Raw genomic sequence first — 17,192 nt, forward strand, 5'->3', positions numbered from 1 at the left:
TTTAATGTTTAGTCTATTCTGATGTCTGTTTTTGCTTGTCTTGGGCTGGGCTGCTGTAACACCTCAATTTTCCCTTTTGTATGAATCAATAAAGTCTTATCTGTCTATATTTTGCTGCATGCATGCCTGCATTAAGTCAACAGCCACGTGTCTGACCAGTCCAGAATTCTGTCTAAATATTTAAATTAAATTCTTGAATTTCCTTTACAGCATCAATAATCTTTGTTAATCCTATTTTGGTATTATCTGCAAAGTTCACTAGTTTATCAACTATGCCAGAAGTTAGATTACTGATAGAAATTGTGATGAGCGGTGGACAAATACAGATTCCTCTTGTACTCAGAGAAACAGACAAACAACATAGAAAACATCGTTAGAAAGTAGTTATGTCAACATGTGAGTGTATAGGAATATTGAAAAAAGCCTCTGTTCAATAAAGAGTACTTACAGTATTTATATTATGTATTGAAGTATTTGGAAAGATTGGAGGTAATACATTAAGTTCTCCTGTGGTTTGTAGGGCTAAATGTATGAAGTAATGAAGTGAGATCTATGTTATTTTGGCTTAGCAGGAGATAGGAATTATTGGCAGGGGAGATGATTTTCAAAGGAAGCCGAGATATAAAGTAACATATGGGCTATTCAAAACTATTAAGTGGAATAAATACAAGACAAGAAACAAAGTGAACATTAGAAATTATGTAATTAAATTGAGGCAAAATGGTTTCTCACATTTCCTGCTCATTTAAATATTACACCGTCTTGAGTGTCTTACCTTGTCTTAACGTCAATGGCTTTCTTTTTTTAAGTAGAAAAATTACGTAATAAAGTTTTATGTATAAGCCTTATTTGGAATAAACAGCTAGAATAGATTGAAAAAAACGTGAGGGCTGGAGGTGGTCATCTTTGGGTTAAGTCATCAACACAAGTATGGTGTCAGTGATTCTTAACTGTCTGTGGCACAGGAGCCACAGGGATTTGTGGTTTTCATCTCATCTGTGCACTTAATTGAACTACAGTGCCTTGCGAAAGTATTCGGCCCCCTTGAACTTTTCAACCTTTTGCCACATTTCAGGCTTCAAACATAAAGATATACATTTTTTATTTTATGTGAAGAATCACCAACAAGTGGGACACAATTGTGAAGTGGAACGAAATCTATTGGATTTTTGAAACTTTTTTAACTAATAAAAAAATGAAAAGTGGGGCGTGCAAAATTATTCGGCCCCTTTACTTTCAGTGCAGCAAACTCACTCCAGAAGTTCAGCGAGGATCTCTGAATGATCCAATGTTGTCCTAAATGACTGATGGTGATAAATAGAATCCACCTGTGTGTAATCAAGTCTCTGTATAAATGCACCTGCTCTGTGATAGTCTCAAGGTTCTGTTGAAAGCGCAGAGAGCATAATGAAGACCAAGGAACACACCAGGCAGGTCCGTAATACTGTTGTGGAGAAGTTTAAAGCCGGATTTGGATACAAAAAGATTTCCCAAGCTTCAAACATCCCAAGGAGCACTGTGCAAGCGATCATCTTGAAATGGAAGGAGTATCAGACCACTGCAAATCTACCAAGACCTGGCCGTCCCTCTAAACTTTCAGCTCAGACAAGGAGAAGACTGATCAGAGATGCAGCCAAGAGGCCCATGATCACTCTGGATGAACTGCAGAGAACTACAGCTGAGGTGGGAGAGTCTGTCCATAGGACAACAATCAGTCTTACACTGCACAAATCTGGCCTTTATGGAAGAGTGGCAAGAAGAAAGCCATTTCTCAAAGATATCCATAAAAAGTCTCGTCTAAAGTTTGCCACAAGCCACCTGGGAGACACCCCAAACATGTGGAAGAAGGTGCTCTGGTCAGATGAAACCAAAATCGAACTTTTTGGCCACAATGCAAAACGATATGTTTGGCGTAAAAGCAACACAGCTCATCACCCTCAACACACCATCCCCACTGTCAAACATGGTGGTGGCAGCATCATGGTTTGAGCCTGCTTTTCTTCAGCAGGGACAGGGAAGATGGTTAAAATTGAGGGGAAGATGGATGCAGCCAAATACAGGACCATTCTGGATGAAAACCTGTTGGAGTCTGCAAAAGACCTGAAACTGGGACGGAGATTTATCTTCCAACAAGACAATGATCCCAAACATACAGCAAAATCTACAAAGGAATGGTTCACAAATAAACGTATCCAGGTGTTTGAATGGCCAAGTCAAAGTCCAGACCTGAATCCAATCGAGAATCTGTGGAAAGAGCTGAAAACTGCTGTTCACAAACGCTCTCCATCCAACCTCACTGAGCTCGAGCTGTTTTGCAAGGAAGAATGGGCAAGAATTTCAGTCTCTCGATGTGCAAAACTGATAGAGACATACCCCAAGCGACTTGCAGCTGTAATCGCAGCAAAAGGTGGCTCTACAAAGTATTAACGCAAGGGGGCCAAATAATTTTGCACGCCCCACTTTTCATTTTTTTATTAGTTAAAAAAGTTTCAAAAATCCAATAGATTTCGTTCCACTTCACAATTGTGTCCCACTTGTTGGTGATTCTTCACATAAAATAAAAAATGTATATCTTTATGTTTGAAGCCTGAAATGTGGCAAAAGGTTGAAAAGTTCAAGGGGGCCGAATACTTTCGCAAGGCACTGTAGGTGCTTGATCAACTATATTTTTACAATTCTTCAAAAATAGAGGAGTTACAATTGACTAAAAGGACTAATTAAAATCGAATTATGTAAAATCATAACTTTTTTCCTTTCAGCTGTAAAGATTTAATATAACACTTTTTTTGAAACACCAAACTGTACATTTGGAAAGGGAGAAGACAGTTAAGTCTAAAAACTTCTGCTAACAGCATCCAATGGCCTTTTTATTTATTTTTTCACTAAAGTACTAAAGAAACGCAGGGCAGGCCTGCTTTTTCTGTGGCCTGGTATTAGTTAATTGTACATTTATGGCTGTATTTCCAACCATGGATAAAAACCAACTAGTTTGCAACATTCCCAAACTACACACTGCACATCCAATCACAGGACCATATCCTACATAGCCCTTTTCAACAGAATATTTGTAAAATATGTCATGTTCTTTTCTGTCCCTAAATCCTGGGAAGTAAAACAGTTTACACCAAGGGAATTGAGGGGAAAAAAAAGCAAAGGACCAGACATTTATTCCATCCTTTTTGTGTGTAGAAAGTATATGTATATAATTTACAATTCACTACTCATCTTTAATCTAAAGTATGGTATAAGACTCTATTATGTTAAATTATGCAAAACATAGCCCATGTGAAATTAGTTGAAAGGCTCATTTTCTGCTGGCTCCTGCGGTGAGGTGATTGCCTAACAAATTACATTTCAGTTCAAATTTACAATTCATCCATGAGAGCAAGAGAAAGATATTCTGAGCATCACAACTAGACACATGAAGCTGAGGACTGTCCACATTTATTTCCTCCTGGAAATTTACACCCCTGTATATATCCATGACTCATGGAGTTACAGACATACTGTATGTTATCCATTTTTTTTTCCTTTTATTTATATCCTTATATTTATATCCTTTTATTTCTTTATTTTCATGATGTTTTTTATTCTGCTTAGATTGCTATTTGCTGTGCTAGCTACCCTTTCCAGAAAAAATAACTTCAGATAGAACTTTTCTGAAAACATAATGCAATGAAGTCCAGTCTTGTACTGAATTAATGGAGCAATTCTGAACTTAATTATGAGTATCATACTTTAAATAATTCTGTCATCTAGAAATTGAGCAAAAATATACAGTAATTAAGGCAAACACTTCTCATCTTAGATATGACTGTAGAAAACATGTCCTGTTTCAAAATGTCCTAAGATTGGTGGGCCTTCTGGAAAACCCTTGTCTTCAAGAACCCGTCCTTACTGGGATAGTCACTTAATGGCAAAAACAAACATGTAGATAGAAACCCCAGCAGGTTGCTCCCACAACAAGGCACAAAACAAGTCAGGATGAATATAGCAGGAAGGGGAAGTTGATTCAAACTGGTCCTTTAAAGAATTCAAGAAACACTATATGTTTCACATTGGCACAGAATACCCTCCAGCTATGCATTGCTGCACTCTAGAATAAACTCGTAAGTACAGAAAAAAATGTATATTTTATACTTGGTGCTCATTGTGTTAAGAAAAAAAAAGCAGCCAGAAAAAAACTTCACTATTTGTCTGTTAAAAATTAATAGGCTGCTTGCCTATGCATATGATAAAGAGATCAGCTGTCAATTGAGTTATTGTATTTTTACAGTTCTTGGTCCATGAGTTCTCATTTCTATGCAAAGGAGCCATTAGTCATAGCTGTGTTCCCGCACAGTGTCTGCTGTACAATCGGATTCTTACAGAGGATGAATCTTCCAGTCCAGCAGCCTGGCAATAAATAATCCTTTCTTCTGCTGACATAAATCAAGAGAAATCATACACCTCATTTTGTTGATTCTTCTATAAATCTGTCAATTGTTCATGGGAGCTATGATTGCATATTCATGAACACTGTTGAAAAGTTTAATCATTTATTATTATTAACAATAATTAATGTGCACAAAGATTTATTTATAATTACTTTGTTTTGGAATATAGTTTAAATGACAAATGCAAGCTGGATATGCCCACAACATGGATCATAATAATGAAAAGGCAATAAAGGGAATAGTCCTTAATATCTATACTGCACCTATGAATAAGAAAAGAAGTAAAAGAAAGGATATATTACTAAAATATTACTAAATGTACTAAAGCATAGATTTAGCAAGAGAACAATGCTTTAATACCAACCTGAACAATCTACATCAATGTTACCACTGCAACCACAGCCATGCTTACTACTATAATACTAGAGCCTGTACTATTACAAATGATGGTCATTGTAACAATAATGCAGCTCTGACCTGGAAATCCTTGTCACTTCTTGACTTTCTCGGTGGTGACACGAGCTACTTGTGCTAGGATAGAGGATCAGATGGGCATACTATTTAAATGGTATACAACAGTTACGGCTTTAATTGTTAATGATACATTGGAAAAACATCTGAAAGGCTATTGATAAGAAGTGTTGAGGTACGGTCACACAGCGGCAACCCCAAACAACTAGAAACTATATGGACGATGGTTTGATCTGCTAGGAAGTTGTTTGGATTGGTATTTTGTTCTCTGATTTTATCTGTCAATAGTACATGAGCCTGTTGACAGTAATAAGACAGTTTCAAAACAGCAAGCCTAGAATCTGCGCATGAAATAATTTTATCTTATGATGTAGCAGAAATCTAGTCAAGGTGTTTGAATTTAAGACCCCATACATACTGTAGTTGCACACTGAAGAGCTCATACTGGCCTTGTCTCAGTGCCTGTCTGATTTTAGTCAAACTTTAAAAGTGGACTACCTTTATTTTGTAGCTTTGCCTTAAGCTGTCCCACTGGTCCTATTTTACCACCACAAAATTCCAGGACTGACTTACTAAGGTTCACGTTTGCTAAAATATCATATCAAATGTAATAAATTGTATTTATTTTCAGTAGAAACACAACCATAAATAGCAAAGTTTCCATACATTACTGGAAACCTTTCTTTCCAGGACACCAGAGTTGCAGCCACAGTGTATTAGCTGTGCTTTTAACATTATCATTGGGTTCAAATTCAGACATCTACTAATTAAAGCAATATACAGTACGACTAATAATAATAATGCAATTAATTGAACACCATCTTATGTACTATTCACCTAACTTCATGTAATATCTTTACTAATAACTGAAATTATAATAGTGCTATCACTGTAATGTCAAACTGTATATTTGGAGTTCCATCTATTCTTGATCAAGGAGCACCTTATTCCTAAGGGCTGCTTGGAGTTATCCTGAAAACAGTGCACAACGCAGTACTACTCTCTAGACTGGACACCAGTCTCAGAGCACAGACACACATTCACAGGTGCAGCTACAGTTTAAAGACAGCAATTAACCTGGCCACCATGTCTTTGGCAGGTGGGAGGAAACTAGAACACCCAGGAAAAGCAGACATTAAAATTGAGAGAGCATGAAACGAATCCGGGATACAAACGACGTGAAGCAATATTTTATGTGTTTTTTTTTAAATAACAATGAATTAAAATTAATAATAAAGCAATTTTACAGTTCATAATAATACAGCTTTAACATCGCACTTAGTATACAGCACATCATAAAAGCATATTATGGCATACCATAGCAGAACCAGATCAAAAGAGCATTGCAGCATAGAACAAGAATCCATGGAGAATAAAAGTAGAAATTAAAATAAAGAATGGTTAAATGACCGGAAAACCTAATCCGTATACGATACTACGCAGACGTTCAGAATGGAATTTGCACATTAACTATTCACTTCTTGGGTAGTTATCAATACACGTATTTATTATGTAATCAGTACACATGATAGAATATACACATGTGCTGTGCTGTCATATATAACACCACTGGATAATTCCACGATTGTGTCCACTTCTATATATGACAAACTGGATATGGCCAAACCAGTGTTTAATGTTTCTTTTTTTAATTGTTCCATATTAAATCAAATATCGCTTGTATGTAAAACACGAGACATACTACAATAGCAGAATTATCGCATTTCAGCTTTAAAAAAAAATAATATTAGATTAAAATATGTATCCAGTTATTATACTAAATGCGTAACTAACCGACAAAACAAAAGATCGAAAAACTACACATCCCAGAGTAACGCACTCGCTTAGTGGGATTTGTAGTACGTAAAGGCTTATTGTAAATAAAACAGGAACTACCAGAATGCATCAAAGGCTTTTATAGCGCAACTGGGACTTGTAGTGTTTGAGATATGAGCATACACAATATTTAGGGTTGAAGAAACTTCAAACCCCACAATTCTGTTTCAGCCGTGCAGCCTGGGCCGCTGGGGGGTGAGTGCCGTGGAACGGATTTTCCTGTCTGCAGCAGCGGCAGTGGAGAGACGCAGGTCCCGGGGCTGAGAGAGAACCAGTCCCGGACAGACTGACGATGGAACCAGAGACGGTACTGCAAGAGAAGGCTCTGAAGTTTATGGTGAGGAGATGACAGGGCAAAGTCGGTTTCTGACACTCGACAGAACCCAAATGAGATGAAGGTTTGGGCTTGTCCATAGCGGTTTGTGCTGGAAATGAATGTACCGGTGGGTCAAGCCGCCATCTTGGACTATGATAAATAAACAGACAAAATAAACTTACGTTTATTTATTGAAAAAAATCCGTAAGCTAAATGAGATCTTTTCAGGGAAGAGAATATAATGAATATTATGTGTTGGTGTGTTGATCTTGATAGTTGTTTGCTTGAAGTAATCGATGTGTTTTTCTGCCCAGTGGATGTTTAGCTTTGGCCTGTGTTTACATTATGCTTGATTCGGTGCGCTTGAATTTATGTTACGTCAACTAATATTTGTATCAATTTTATTGAAGTGTACTTTAATTGAGGTGTAGACTATACTCTTATATTAGCTTTTTAGATGTTGGATATAGTGTCTTTCATATAGGCCATTTTTGTTAGGTTTTACTGGTGGATGTATTTCATATTTTTCCTTGACGTGTCCTGTGTTGTGTTTCAGCACAAGTGGTCACGTATAATTAAGTCTTAATGTTGTCTGTGTTGAATATAAACTACAGATACGCTCTTTTAATTGATGGTTTTGTCCTTCAGATATCTTGAACAGTGAGGTTTCATCTTGAAATAATTACAGGTTAGTGTGGATTATATTGAATTCTGACATAAAATGAGAATTCAATGTAATTCAGAATTGTAATCCACACCACACTTCAAAAGACTGCCAACACTTAAATACTTACCTTTGGTATTAAAGAGTAGTTCAATGCACAGATTTGGCTTTGCAAGTGGGCTTACCCCTTTAAAAAACAAATATTATTCATATTCATAGTCTAAATAAACATTATTTATATGTATAGTGTAAATATAAGATATTTGCATATGTGATATGGTTTAAGGTACATTAACTTGGCATGCACCACTAAAAATATTAATTCCCAGATTTTGTAGACTTTGTAAGAGGTTTCTTTTCATCTCAGTAGTGTTTGTATTTATATTGAGTTCTTCTGACTCAGACTGAGTATTTACAGTACTGAATTCTCACTTGTCAGGTTCAGTCCACAACTCATTACAGCTGTGTTTGTTTGCCCTATTGTTGGATGGTCCTCTCAGGCTTCCAGGCAACATTACTGGACACTTATTGTTATTGTTCTGCTTGTTTTATTCATCTACCAACATTTCCAAATGTGTAGAAAATCATTATTGTTTAACAAAAATGAATGAACTTTCAAAGGATTGTGATGGCCTATCAGAAATTGTTTTGGTGAAAGTGAGACTGAGAAGTCACAATGTCTGGCTGCCCAATGGCTTGCACAGTGTGAGATGTGCAATAAATGTTTGACATCTTTCAAACGGTTTGGCCTACTGGAATGAGATTTGGTATAACTACATAAGTCAGGCCAGGTTCCCTTCTCAAGGTTGTTCAGGTTGCTACATTCAAGAACATGGTCACTGTAAAATCAGCTGCTTGTGAAAAACGTTTCTTCAGAAACATTGGGTAAGTGCAAATCTGATAAACATTGTCAGGATGATTATAATTTGGTTAGAACAGCACTCCTGTCTTAGCCTTCTTGACTTTCTGAATATTATTTAGTTGTCTTGTCAAAACACAGACTGTTTCTGAGCAAACACTTGGGCATTTAATTCAGTAGACTCAGTAGATGTTACTGGCCCACGAATACAGTTAACATGCTGAAAGCAGGTTCTCATTTAAACCAAGATGGCTGCCTGACCGCCATTTTGTTTTCCAACATCAGCATACTGTTTTGTCAATAAAGAATTGTCATTTTTTTCCTGAAGCTTGGAAACCGTCTCTTTCTGGGGGAAATGCTGCACAGATTGAATTGAAACATGACATGGTTTATTACGCTGACATCTCCTTCAGTCTTGCACCTAGTGCATTGCAGCAGTAGTTCATCACCTGTTTGGTGAATTGGTGCCTTGTAGTGCTGTTTTTCTTCCAAGAATTTGCCAGTGAAAACCTGTTGTATATCATTGTAATGACGTTGCTGTTAAGAGTATAGCAAATTAGGATCCCTTCATACATCAGGATGCCAATTACTTTGTTGTTTTGTTGGTGTGTGTCCTGTACCACAGATTGTACTATTGGCCATTTAACTCCAATTCTGGTAGACATTTCTCAGATGGCAGTGTTTAATTTTTGGAATGTGGGATCCTTGTAGAAACCAAATTACTTGCCTAGCTTCCATTTTTTTCTGGATCTTTAAAATTGCCTGTCTTGGGGGAGCTCTGTGCTAATTGAAATTTAGCCTGTCTTATTTACATGTAAACCAGCTTCAGACTGCTTTGTTGAGGTTTTGGTTTATATGCCCACGCCAGGTATTCGTGTCCTTGGTGAATCATGTCCTGTAACAAAAACATCTTAGTATGTATCATTCTAGTGGCTGCATAATTATGATAATGCAGAATGCCATTTCTCTGCAAGCCATGGTTCGAAATTTCCTTTTGATATTTTTAAGTGGAGTATACTGCATACTGCTGCTGTCGAAAACTTGTATTTTATGACATGGGGGCTAGCTTGAAAGCCTGTCAAGCTGAATGTGGTTTTGTAATTGTATTTTCCTTGAGAACTCAGTCTATTGATGGTACAGTTAGTGTCTGATACAATATCATCTTTAAGGCATAAGCCAAAAATGAACCAGCACCTTATTGACAAAAACAATAATTTCACAGTACAGTGTACTTCTAATGTGCAGTGCTGCCTCTTGTATCCAGTCTGTACTTTTCAATTGCTGTCCGATTTCTGAGAAGTTGTAATTTATTATGCAGTACATAACAGAAATACACCACTTTAGTCGTGCTGATGTTTGAAAAGATAGACTTGTTTTAAGGGACTGTGTCTGTGGCACAAAATGTAGGCCTGTAATTTACGTATGAGTGCGTATTCGAGTTTTTCTTATTAATGTCGTTAAAATTGGGCCTTAATCATTGTGAAATGGGTGTCCTTTGATTTTTTTTTTGTACAAATAAAACTGGCGTGACATTTTTTGCCTGGTCTCCTGGGAATATTGCTCTCCGAGCGAGTGCTGATTGGCTGAACTCTTTGCCACCCTTCCTCACTCTATCCCATCTCATGCTTGTCCTCTCTCTGCAGTGCTCTGTGCCCAGGTCACTGTGGTTGGGTTGCTCCAGCCTGGCGGACAGCATGCCTTCGCTGCGATGCCTGCACACCCCAGGGACTGGCACATTGAACTCTTTCCAGGTACTCTATCCCACACCCATCACACTCAACATTCCCACTTTCACCAGCTGTCACTGCCAGCTATGGGCCCAGTCTTTAATGACTGACTGTTCATGACTGATGTCCCTGAAGGACAGCCTCATGCAATCAGGCAAGTGTTCACTCCTCCAAATAGGTGGGAGGTCTTTGCCTTCGTGACGACCTGTACCGGCCATTATACACCTCCATGTTCATTATTAAATGGGGATGAAAACTCTTTTAAACCTGTAATCAGAAGCTAGGGGGTTGTTAGGATTTTTCTGCCTTGCTGTAAATATAGTCTGGTAGTTATAGTCCCTAGGTTGCTTTCCCATAACTTTGCCTTTCTTCAGTGTACTTAAGGTTTCATGGTTATGTGGTTTACATGCGCTCTCTGTCTGACTTTGGATACGTTTGTTTTGAGTATCTCGTGTCTATTGAGTCTCCTTTTCACAACCCGTTGCAGTTATCGATATGCGTTTAGCCAGTATGATGACATTACTTTGTTAGATAAGATCAAATTAAGAAACAATTTAAGCTTATTTTCCAGTGCTATAAGAACTGTGAAAATGTGTCTATCATACAGCTGTACTGTTGGGCAGTGGTTGATGGCCTTAACTGTCAGCGCTAGTTGGCGAGCATGGCTAGACTACTAATGCTCATATCTGTCCCTAAGGTACTCTTATGTCCTTTACTAATTCTGGAGCTTAATGTGCTTTGCGGTTCATGAATTCATACATTCATCATTCTCTTCTTGCTTTTATTATTTTTGACATTTTTTAGTGTCACTTTACTCGGAACATAGCAGTGACTGGAGACTTTGGAGTACTCTTGCTTTCCTTTATATTTAGAACTTGATATATAGCGATCCTTACTGATCTGAGACATATTTTTAAGGAAACATTAATGTATGTTTTGCTGGGAAAGAATGTTGTTTTCCACATTTAGCTTGTTGAGCGTCAACCCATCCAATTTGGAATCATCTGTTGTTCTTTGTGACTTTCTCTGGCAATAGATCCTTTACTCTCTTTGAATTGGACATTTAGAAGTGTTCTTCCAACATGCTCATCAGCAGAGCCATTTTTAAATTGCAGGCTTTACTATGCCTGACCAAAGACTTAGCATAGATTGGTGGAACAGCACATCCCTCACTAATGTCAAATCAAACCCCCAGGATGTTGCATTATTCACAAAAGTCACAGTTTTTCTGAAATCCAACAGATGTGTTTTACTAATCCCATCCCTACCTGGTTAGTGATCTGCCAGTTATGCCCAGACAGCTGGGTAATCCCAGGCCTTGTTGTACATCAGGGTGAAATGTGTTTTTATTTAAAGCATTTTATTTAGCTGTTCCTATATTTCCTGAGTTTATAAATACTAATTTAGGATTCTTCAGTGCTTCTCAGCAGTCACATCTGTCTGATCGTGTACTTGAAGGATTGGACATTATAGTATAAGCTATGTCTGTCTTCACAGTAAAATGACATATGAGGACCACAACCTGGAAATAGGCAATAGATCATTATGAATTTTCAGATTTTCTTTAGATCAGATCCAATAATGAGTAGCAATTCCTGACAGAATTATAGTTGAGGAATAATGAATAAAATAATTTGGTAAGTGAACATCACTTCAACTGTTCATTCACTTCAGTTTTGTTTCATTCTCCAGATGTACCAGATAATATCTGAAGCACTGCTTTTTTGTCTGCTTCCCAAACCATTTATTCTTCACAAGTGGATGTTAGACACACAGCAAAGAGTTAAAGCTCCATATCTGCCACTCCTTAGAACAAATTTAGCATTTTCTTTCCTGAAAGTTTACAGTTTACATCTGAGATGTGATCAGCCACTGAACCACTTGGGTGTCACACTCAAGCCATCAAGTGCCAATAGGTTCCTTTTACAACATTAAATGAAATAAGAGGGACCAAAAAAGGTCAGATTGTACCAAATCCAGAGATGGGTTTATCTGAGACACTTAGAATAACATCCCTTCTCTTGTGAACAGTGCTATTAGTACCCCAGTTTAGACATCTCTTCCATGAGACATCACCTTCTAAAGTACAATATGCCCAGTCACATCCATGGATATTGCTATTTGTGTGAATTCTGGCAGGTGGCCCACCAGCACCACTTAAATTAGCAACCGTGATTTTTACTGGAGGTCTCCCTTGTGATTACTGACTAGACCCAGCTAAGCTGCTGAGATTTGCTTACATCAGCCTACAAGAAGGCACCAAATATATTCTCAGTTTAAGTAATGGATTTTATCTGATATGTGATTATCGCTCGTTATAACACCACTGCAGCATACTGCCAACATCAGTGCCTGCCTTGGTGGAATATTGAAAGAAAGTATTAGCTTATGTCATATCTACATTTCATTATGATTATTTTGCCCATTTGTAACTAGTTGAAAAAACACCATGTCATTTTGTGCTCATCATGTGCACTATACCTACCAGTTACAGTGATAGTGCAAAAAAAATTAAACATTAATCAAAACATTATATTATAATGACCATCACAAAAAATAACCTCTGCCTGGGCAGTAGATTTTAAAACAGAGAAGAAGCTGACAGTTAAATTGTTTCACACACAAAAGAGCAAATGTGAGCATTAGGACATGAAAAGCAAATGTGATTAATTGAAATTCATGGATTTTTTTTATGAATCGATACATTGTGCGCTATGAAATTTTGAAGAATTATATGTTTAAGTGTATTCTTTATCTTGAGCTAGGAGCACGTAGCCATAAGACAAATGTGGAGTTAGTGTGGCATCCTGATGTCTTATGCATTTTTTATCTCAATCAAAAATGTGAGTTGTATGACTGACGTTGTTTGGTCCAAAACCAAACAACGTCAATGTCAACCATGTTGAGTCTCACCAGAGTATTGGAGAGAGTGTTAATCTTATATTATGCAGCTTGGGTCATACTGGTATTATGGAGAGCACTGTCTTGGGTCATACTGGTATTATGGTTTTGATCTGTAGTCTATGAAAGCGCTGTGAAAGGTTAGAACCATAGTTTCTGGTGTAATTGTCGTGGATGGGGTAAACTGATGTCTCTCTTTGATGCTATGTAACTCCTAATATCGAGGATCTTTACTTCCTTCTTGATTTGCAGCGGCCATTAGTTCAATATTTAAAACAACTGTATGATGAAGTTAGGATTTGTATTTACGTAGTCAGGCCATATGTTGGCTTCTTTTGTGATAATAGATTCATTATGATGGATTAGTCTGTGAGGTTGACTTGTCTAAACCTCATTTAAAAAGTTAGGGTTACCTTTACACAATGTTGAAACATCTGTCTAGAGCTGCATTCTGTCTTGAGATAAATAAGAAGAATCTACAGTGGATTACTCAACGGGTGTGTGTTTTGTCCCTTCTCAAATTGTGACCCTAGATAAATGGTTGTTTGGTCTAGTTGAGATTAATTTCACGATAGGTTTTCTCGTTTTTACTGAAATTTAATTGTTCAGTTAGGCTTGGAGAACCCATGGGAGGATCAGTAAGTAATTTGGTGAAGACTGAAATCAAGTTTAACGTTCATTTGATTTGCTCATAATTAATATGATATACCCCAAATCCATTGAGTTATTGCTGTCGTATCCAACTTGTCTTTATATAGTAAGGCCTGTGCGCTGTAGGTATAGTGCACTGTTTGTCTGATTGACGTGTCGGGGCAGAGCTTGTATCAGATCATTCTGTCCAGCACGCTCTCTGGTAAAAATGTCAGGACTCTGGGAGCTGAAATGACGGCCCCAGGGCCTCACTGAAGGCTTTTGTTTTCTGAGATGAAAACACAAATTGGATCTGGGTTTCAATCGCTCAGTCCAAGTGTTTAATTTCATTTTTCCACTGCAGTAGCCAAGAAAAAAATGGTAACGTGTCCAAGATTGCCTATAAATGATAATATGGAAGAGAGTAGGGTCATGTTGCCTGTGTGTTTATCCTTTCTGTGGGACTGACCTCTATCACTTTCAACATCTCCCTTGTGCTCAGCACTCCCCACTTTGGCATTTTATTTGGGGAAGGTAGCCTTATCCTGGCAGAGAAAGGGGCTGTCACTGGCTGTAACAGTAAGCTGTATCTGTTACATATACATTATATAATATTTCAAGCTCTAAATGAATGAAATTTAGATTCATACAAAGCTATGAATGTTTCATTAATATGGTATCACTTTTGAAGGCAAGCGTTGTTTTTGTGATATTAAAAATCAGATTTAAGCACCTTGTACACAGAAGTAAATACATGGATCCTGTAATGAAATTAGCCCTGGTGCACCAGCAGTTATGGTTCTGTAATGACATGCTAGATATGAAAAACAAACAAAATATTAATTTGCAGTGTTCTTTCCTGACTACATATTTGTTGTGATATGTCTAAATTTAACATGTCAAGAGATGTGTACTGCCTGTTATTTTATCAAAGAAGAAAAAGGCTTCTGCTTTGTTGATGCTGTGCCAGACTTCCAGTTTGGGTTGATCCCTGAAGCATGAGTTTCACACATTCAAGCTGTTCCAACAGCCTGTCAGCTAATGGGATTTGAGAAAGGTACAGTACGTCTGTCTGAAAGAGCCTGCAGAATGACACCAGTGTGCCTTGCTAAAGCTGTGAAGTGGTCTAGTATTTATCACATCACAAAATGTAAGGCCAGTTCAGCTAAAAAGATTTGGCACTGGCTGTGAGCTATTTCTTGCATATGAAGAAAATACTAGAGGTGTTCCGGTATGGACGCACCTCATGCTAAAACCAATTAATAAAACTATACAACATCTAAAAGTTTGAGGACTTGCTTTGATGCCTTTGTATATGTAAAAGAATAAAGCTTGTGTTATGTAGTTTCGCCTCTGTTGGGAGTTTGCATTCTGACAGCTTTTATGTATTTGTTCTCTCTCTCCCCTTCCCTCTTTCCTTGTCTTTTGTGTGCCTGTGTCCTCCTGTTCCCTGTCACTAGAAGTAATTGGTCTTTGGAGATGCAGTCAGCCTTATATGTACTGAAGTGACATCCAAGGGCAGGAGTGGTAGATTTTACTCTGTAGTGCACTGCTATCTAGTGGCCTCTGGAGCTATTGCACACCCTCCTGGGAATATCACTGTGCTGAAAATCCTAAAGTGTGAGGATTCTTTCAATTCCTAGAATTTGTTGCTCTCCTTTTTTACATGTTCTTACATCACATTCTGTGTTACATTTTTAATTTTGGGGGGTGGGTTTAGCCCATAGAATCACGCTTTAAGCTATGTTTTGTTTCAGGACTCTGCAGTTGTGCTGAAATGACAAGTTTGAAAATGCAGTAGAGCCTTTAACAAATAAGAGGCACAAGGGTAATTTTCAAAAGCATCCCAAATTTAAACTTTTTGTATTGTTGAACTGCACTTTTATACATTGAATGCAGTGAGTTAATTATTTTTCTTATAAATCCTTGCATTTAGATATCCCTTCCATTAAGTTCAATACTATTTGTGAGCCAAGTTCATAAAATACAGGTTTAAATTGTACTTTCAGGTGAATTGACAGGTGTCTGTCATTTTTCTTTCTGTCAAAGTAGTGCTTGACATAAGTGAGATTCAAATATTTAAATTTCAAATGTCATTCTTGTGGGCAGGAAGTTCAGAAATAAGATCCACATTCTAGTTATGCTGCTATATAGAGGTATTTAACCAACTGCTTTTCTGTGAGAACTGGTGAATTAAATAGTAACTTGGTTGCCATAGACACCTTCTGATGGAGTGTTGTACCAGAGGGAAACTGTTTAGTTTGAAAGTGCTGAATTGTGAAAATTGTTGAACATTTTCATAAGTTTCCTTATAAGGTATAGGTTTTTTTCTACTTTTTGCCATCTCTCTGCATTTATGCTATGTCTTAGATTATTATCCCAGCACAACAGCTTAAGAATTCACAGCAGTTGAGTTGTACTGTGTAAATTAAATACTGACAGGTACCCGGAGGGCAGTGGCCAACATATTTATGGCAGTGTGCTGATCACACAAAATACACTGTGAGTTGAAAACAGCTGCAGAGAACTAACTCTTTACAATGAATACAATTACAAATACCACATTTCCTAGAGCGGAGTGCAAAAATATTTTCACTTTACCCACACAGCCTGCAGGACAAAGAAAATCAGCTTCTCCTGTTAGCTCAGGGACTGTCTTGGAGTAGCATTTAGAAGGAACTCTTTGCATGAAGAAAACATGTCCCTTATAGTAGAAGGTATAGGTTTCTACGTTGCTTACTTTCCTGCCAGTTCTTTTGATGGAAATATAGGTATTGATTGACAAGAGAAGGAAAAGTTGTCAAGAAATAGTTGGAATTTAGACAGTTTTCTAAAATTGTTTCAAACATATCTTAAAAATAGTCATCTTAAATGGTAGAAAGTGATCACAATTTTCAAAGCCACACACTGTGATTAATTCATAGTCAAGAAAGTCATGCTTCAGTATTTTCATTGTTCTTCTATAAATCTAAAACACTAATCATTTTAAAACCAATATTACTGTGGAAATGGAGATTTAAATGCTACATGTACTTATAGGCCTATTCATTGAACGTGCAAATTAGTTATCTGCAATCTAGTTTGACTTGGATAAGTACTACAGTGGAAAGCCTACTGTTTAAAAGTGCCGTAATGACGCCAGGAAATGTTTTTTTTTACATGCAAATTAAAAAGGATCAAATAGCTACAGAAATCAAATAGATTTCATTAAACAACTTTTTTTAATCCCAATTAGTAATAGTATTTTAATAAACTGTTTTACCCAATAATTACCTTTTAATCTTATCCATAAATACCTGTTTTCGACGTGCTTACTGAAGTAATTTAATGAATTAGTCATCCCAGAAATACG

General features: G+C 37.2%; 1 protein-coding gene across 3 annotated transcripts in view; it reads left to right on the forward strand.

The window, feature by feature from the left end:
* The first annotated feature begins 6,927 nt into the window (after positions 1 to 6,927).
* Positions 6,928 to 17,192, forward strand: part of LOC102688445 (F-box/WD repeat-containing protein 1A) — a 43,319-nt gene continuing 33,054 nt past the window's right edge. Inside the window, exons 1-3 of one of the 3 annotated variants that reach the window (XM_015347602.2) lie at positions 6,972 to 7,080; positions 7,708 to 7,747; positions 10,226 to 10,333. In XM_015347602.2, the coding sequence (XP_015203088.1) occupies positions 10,277 to 10,333 (57 nt within the window). In that variant the 5' untranslated portion in view covers positions 6,972 to 7,080; positions 7,708 to 7,747; positions 10,226 to 10,276. Of the gene's footprint in view, positions 7,081 to 7,707; positions 7,748 to 10,225; positions 10,334 to 17,192 lie in introns of all 3 variants that reach the window. The other 2 variants (XM_006630747.3, XM_015347603.2) reach the window with 2 other exon arrangements.

The sequence above is a fragment of the Lepisosteus oculatus genome, chromosome 4, assembly GCF_040954835.1.
Source record: "Lepisosteus oculatus isolate fLepOcu1 chromosome 4, fLepOcu1.hap2, whole genome shotgun sequence".
In the NCBI taxonomy this organism is placed as follows: Eukaryota; Metazoa; Chordata; class Actinopteri; order Semionotiformes; family Lepisosteidae; genus Lepisosteus; species Lepisosteus oculatus.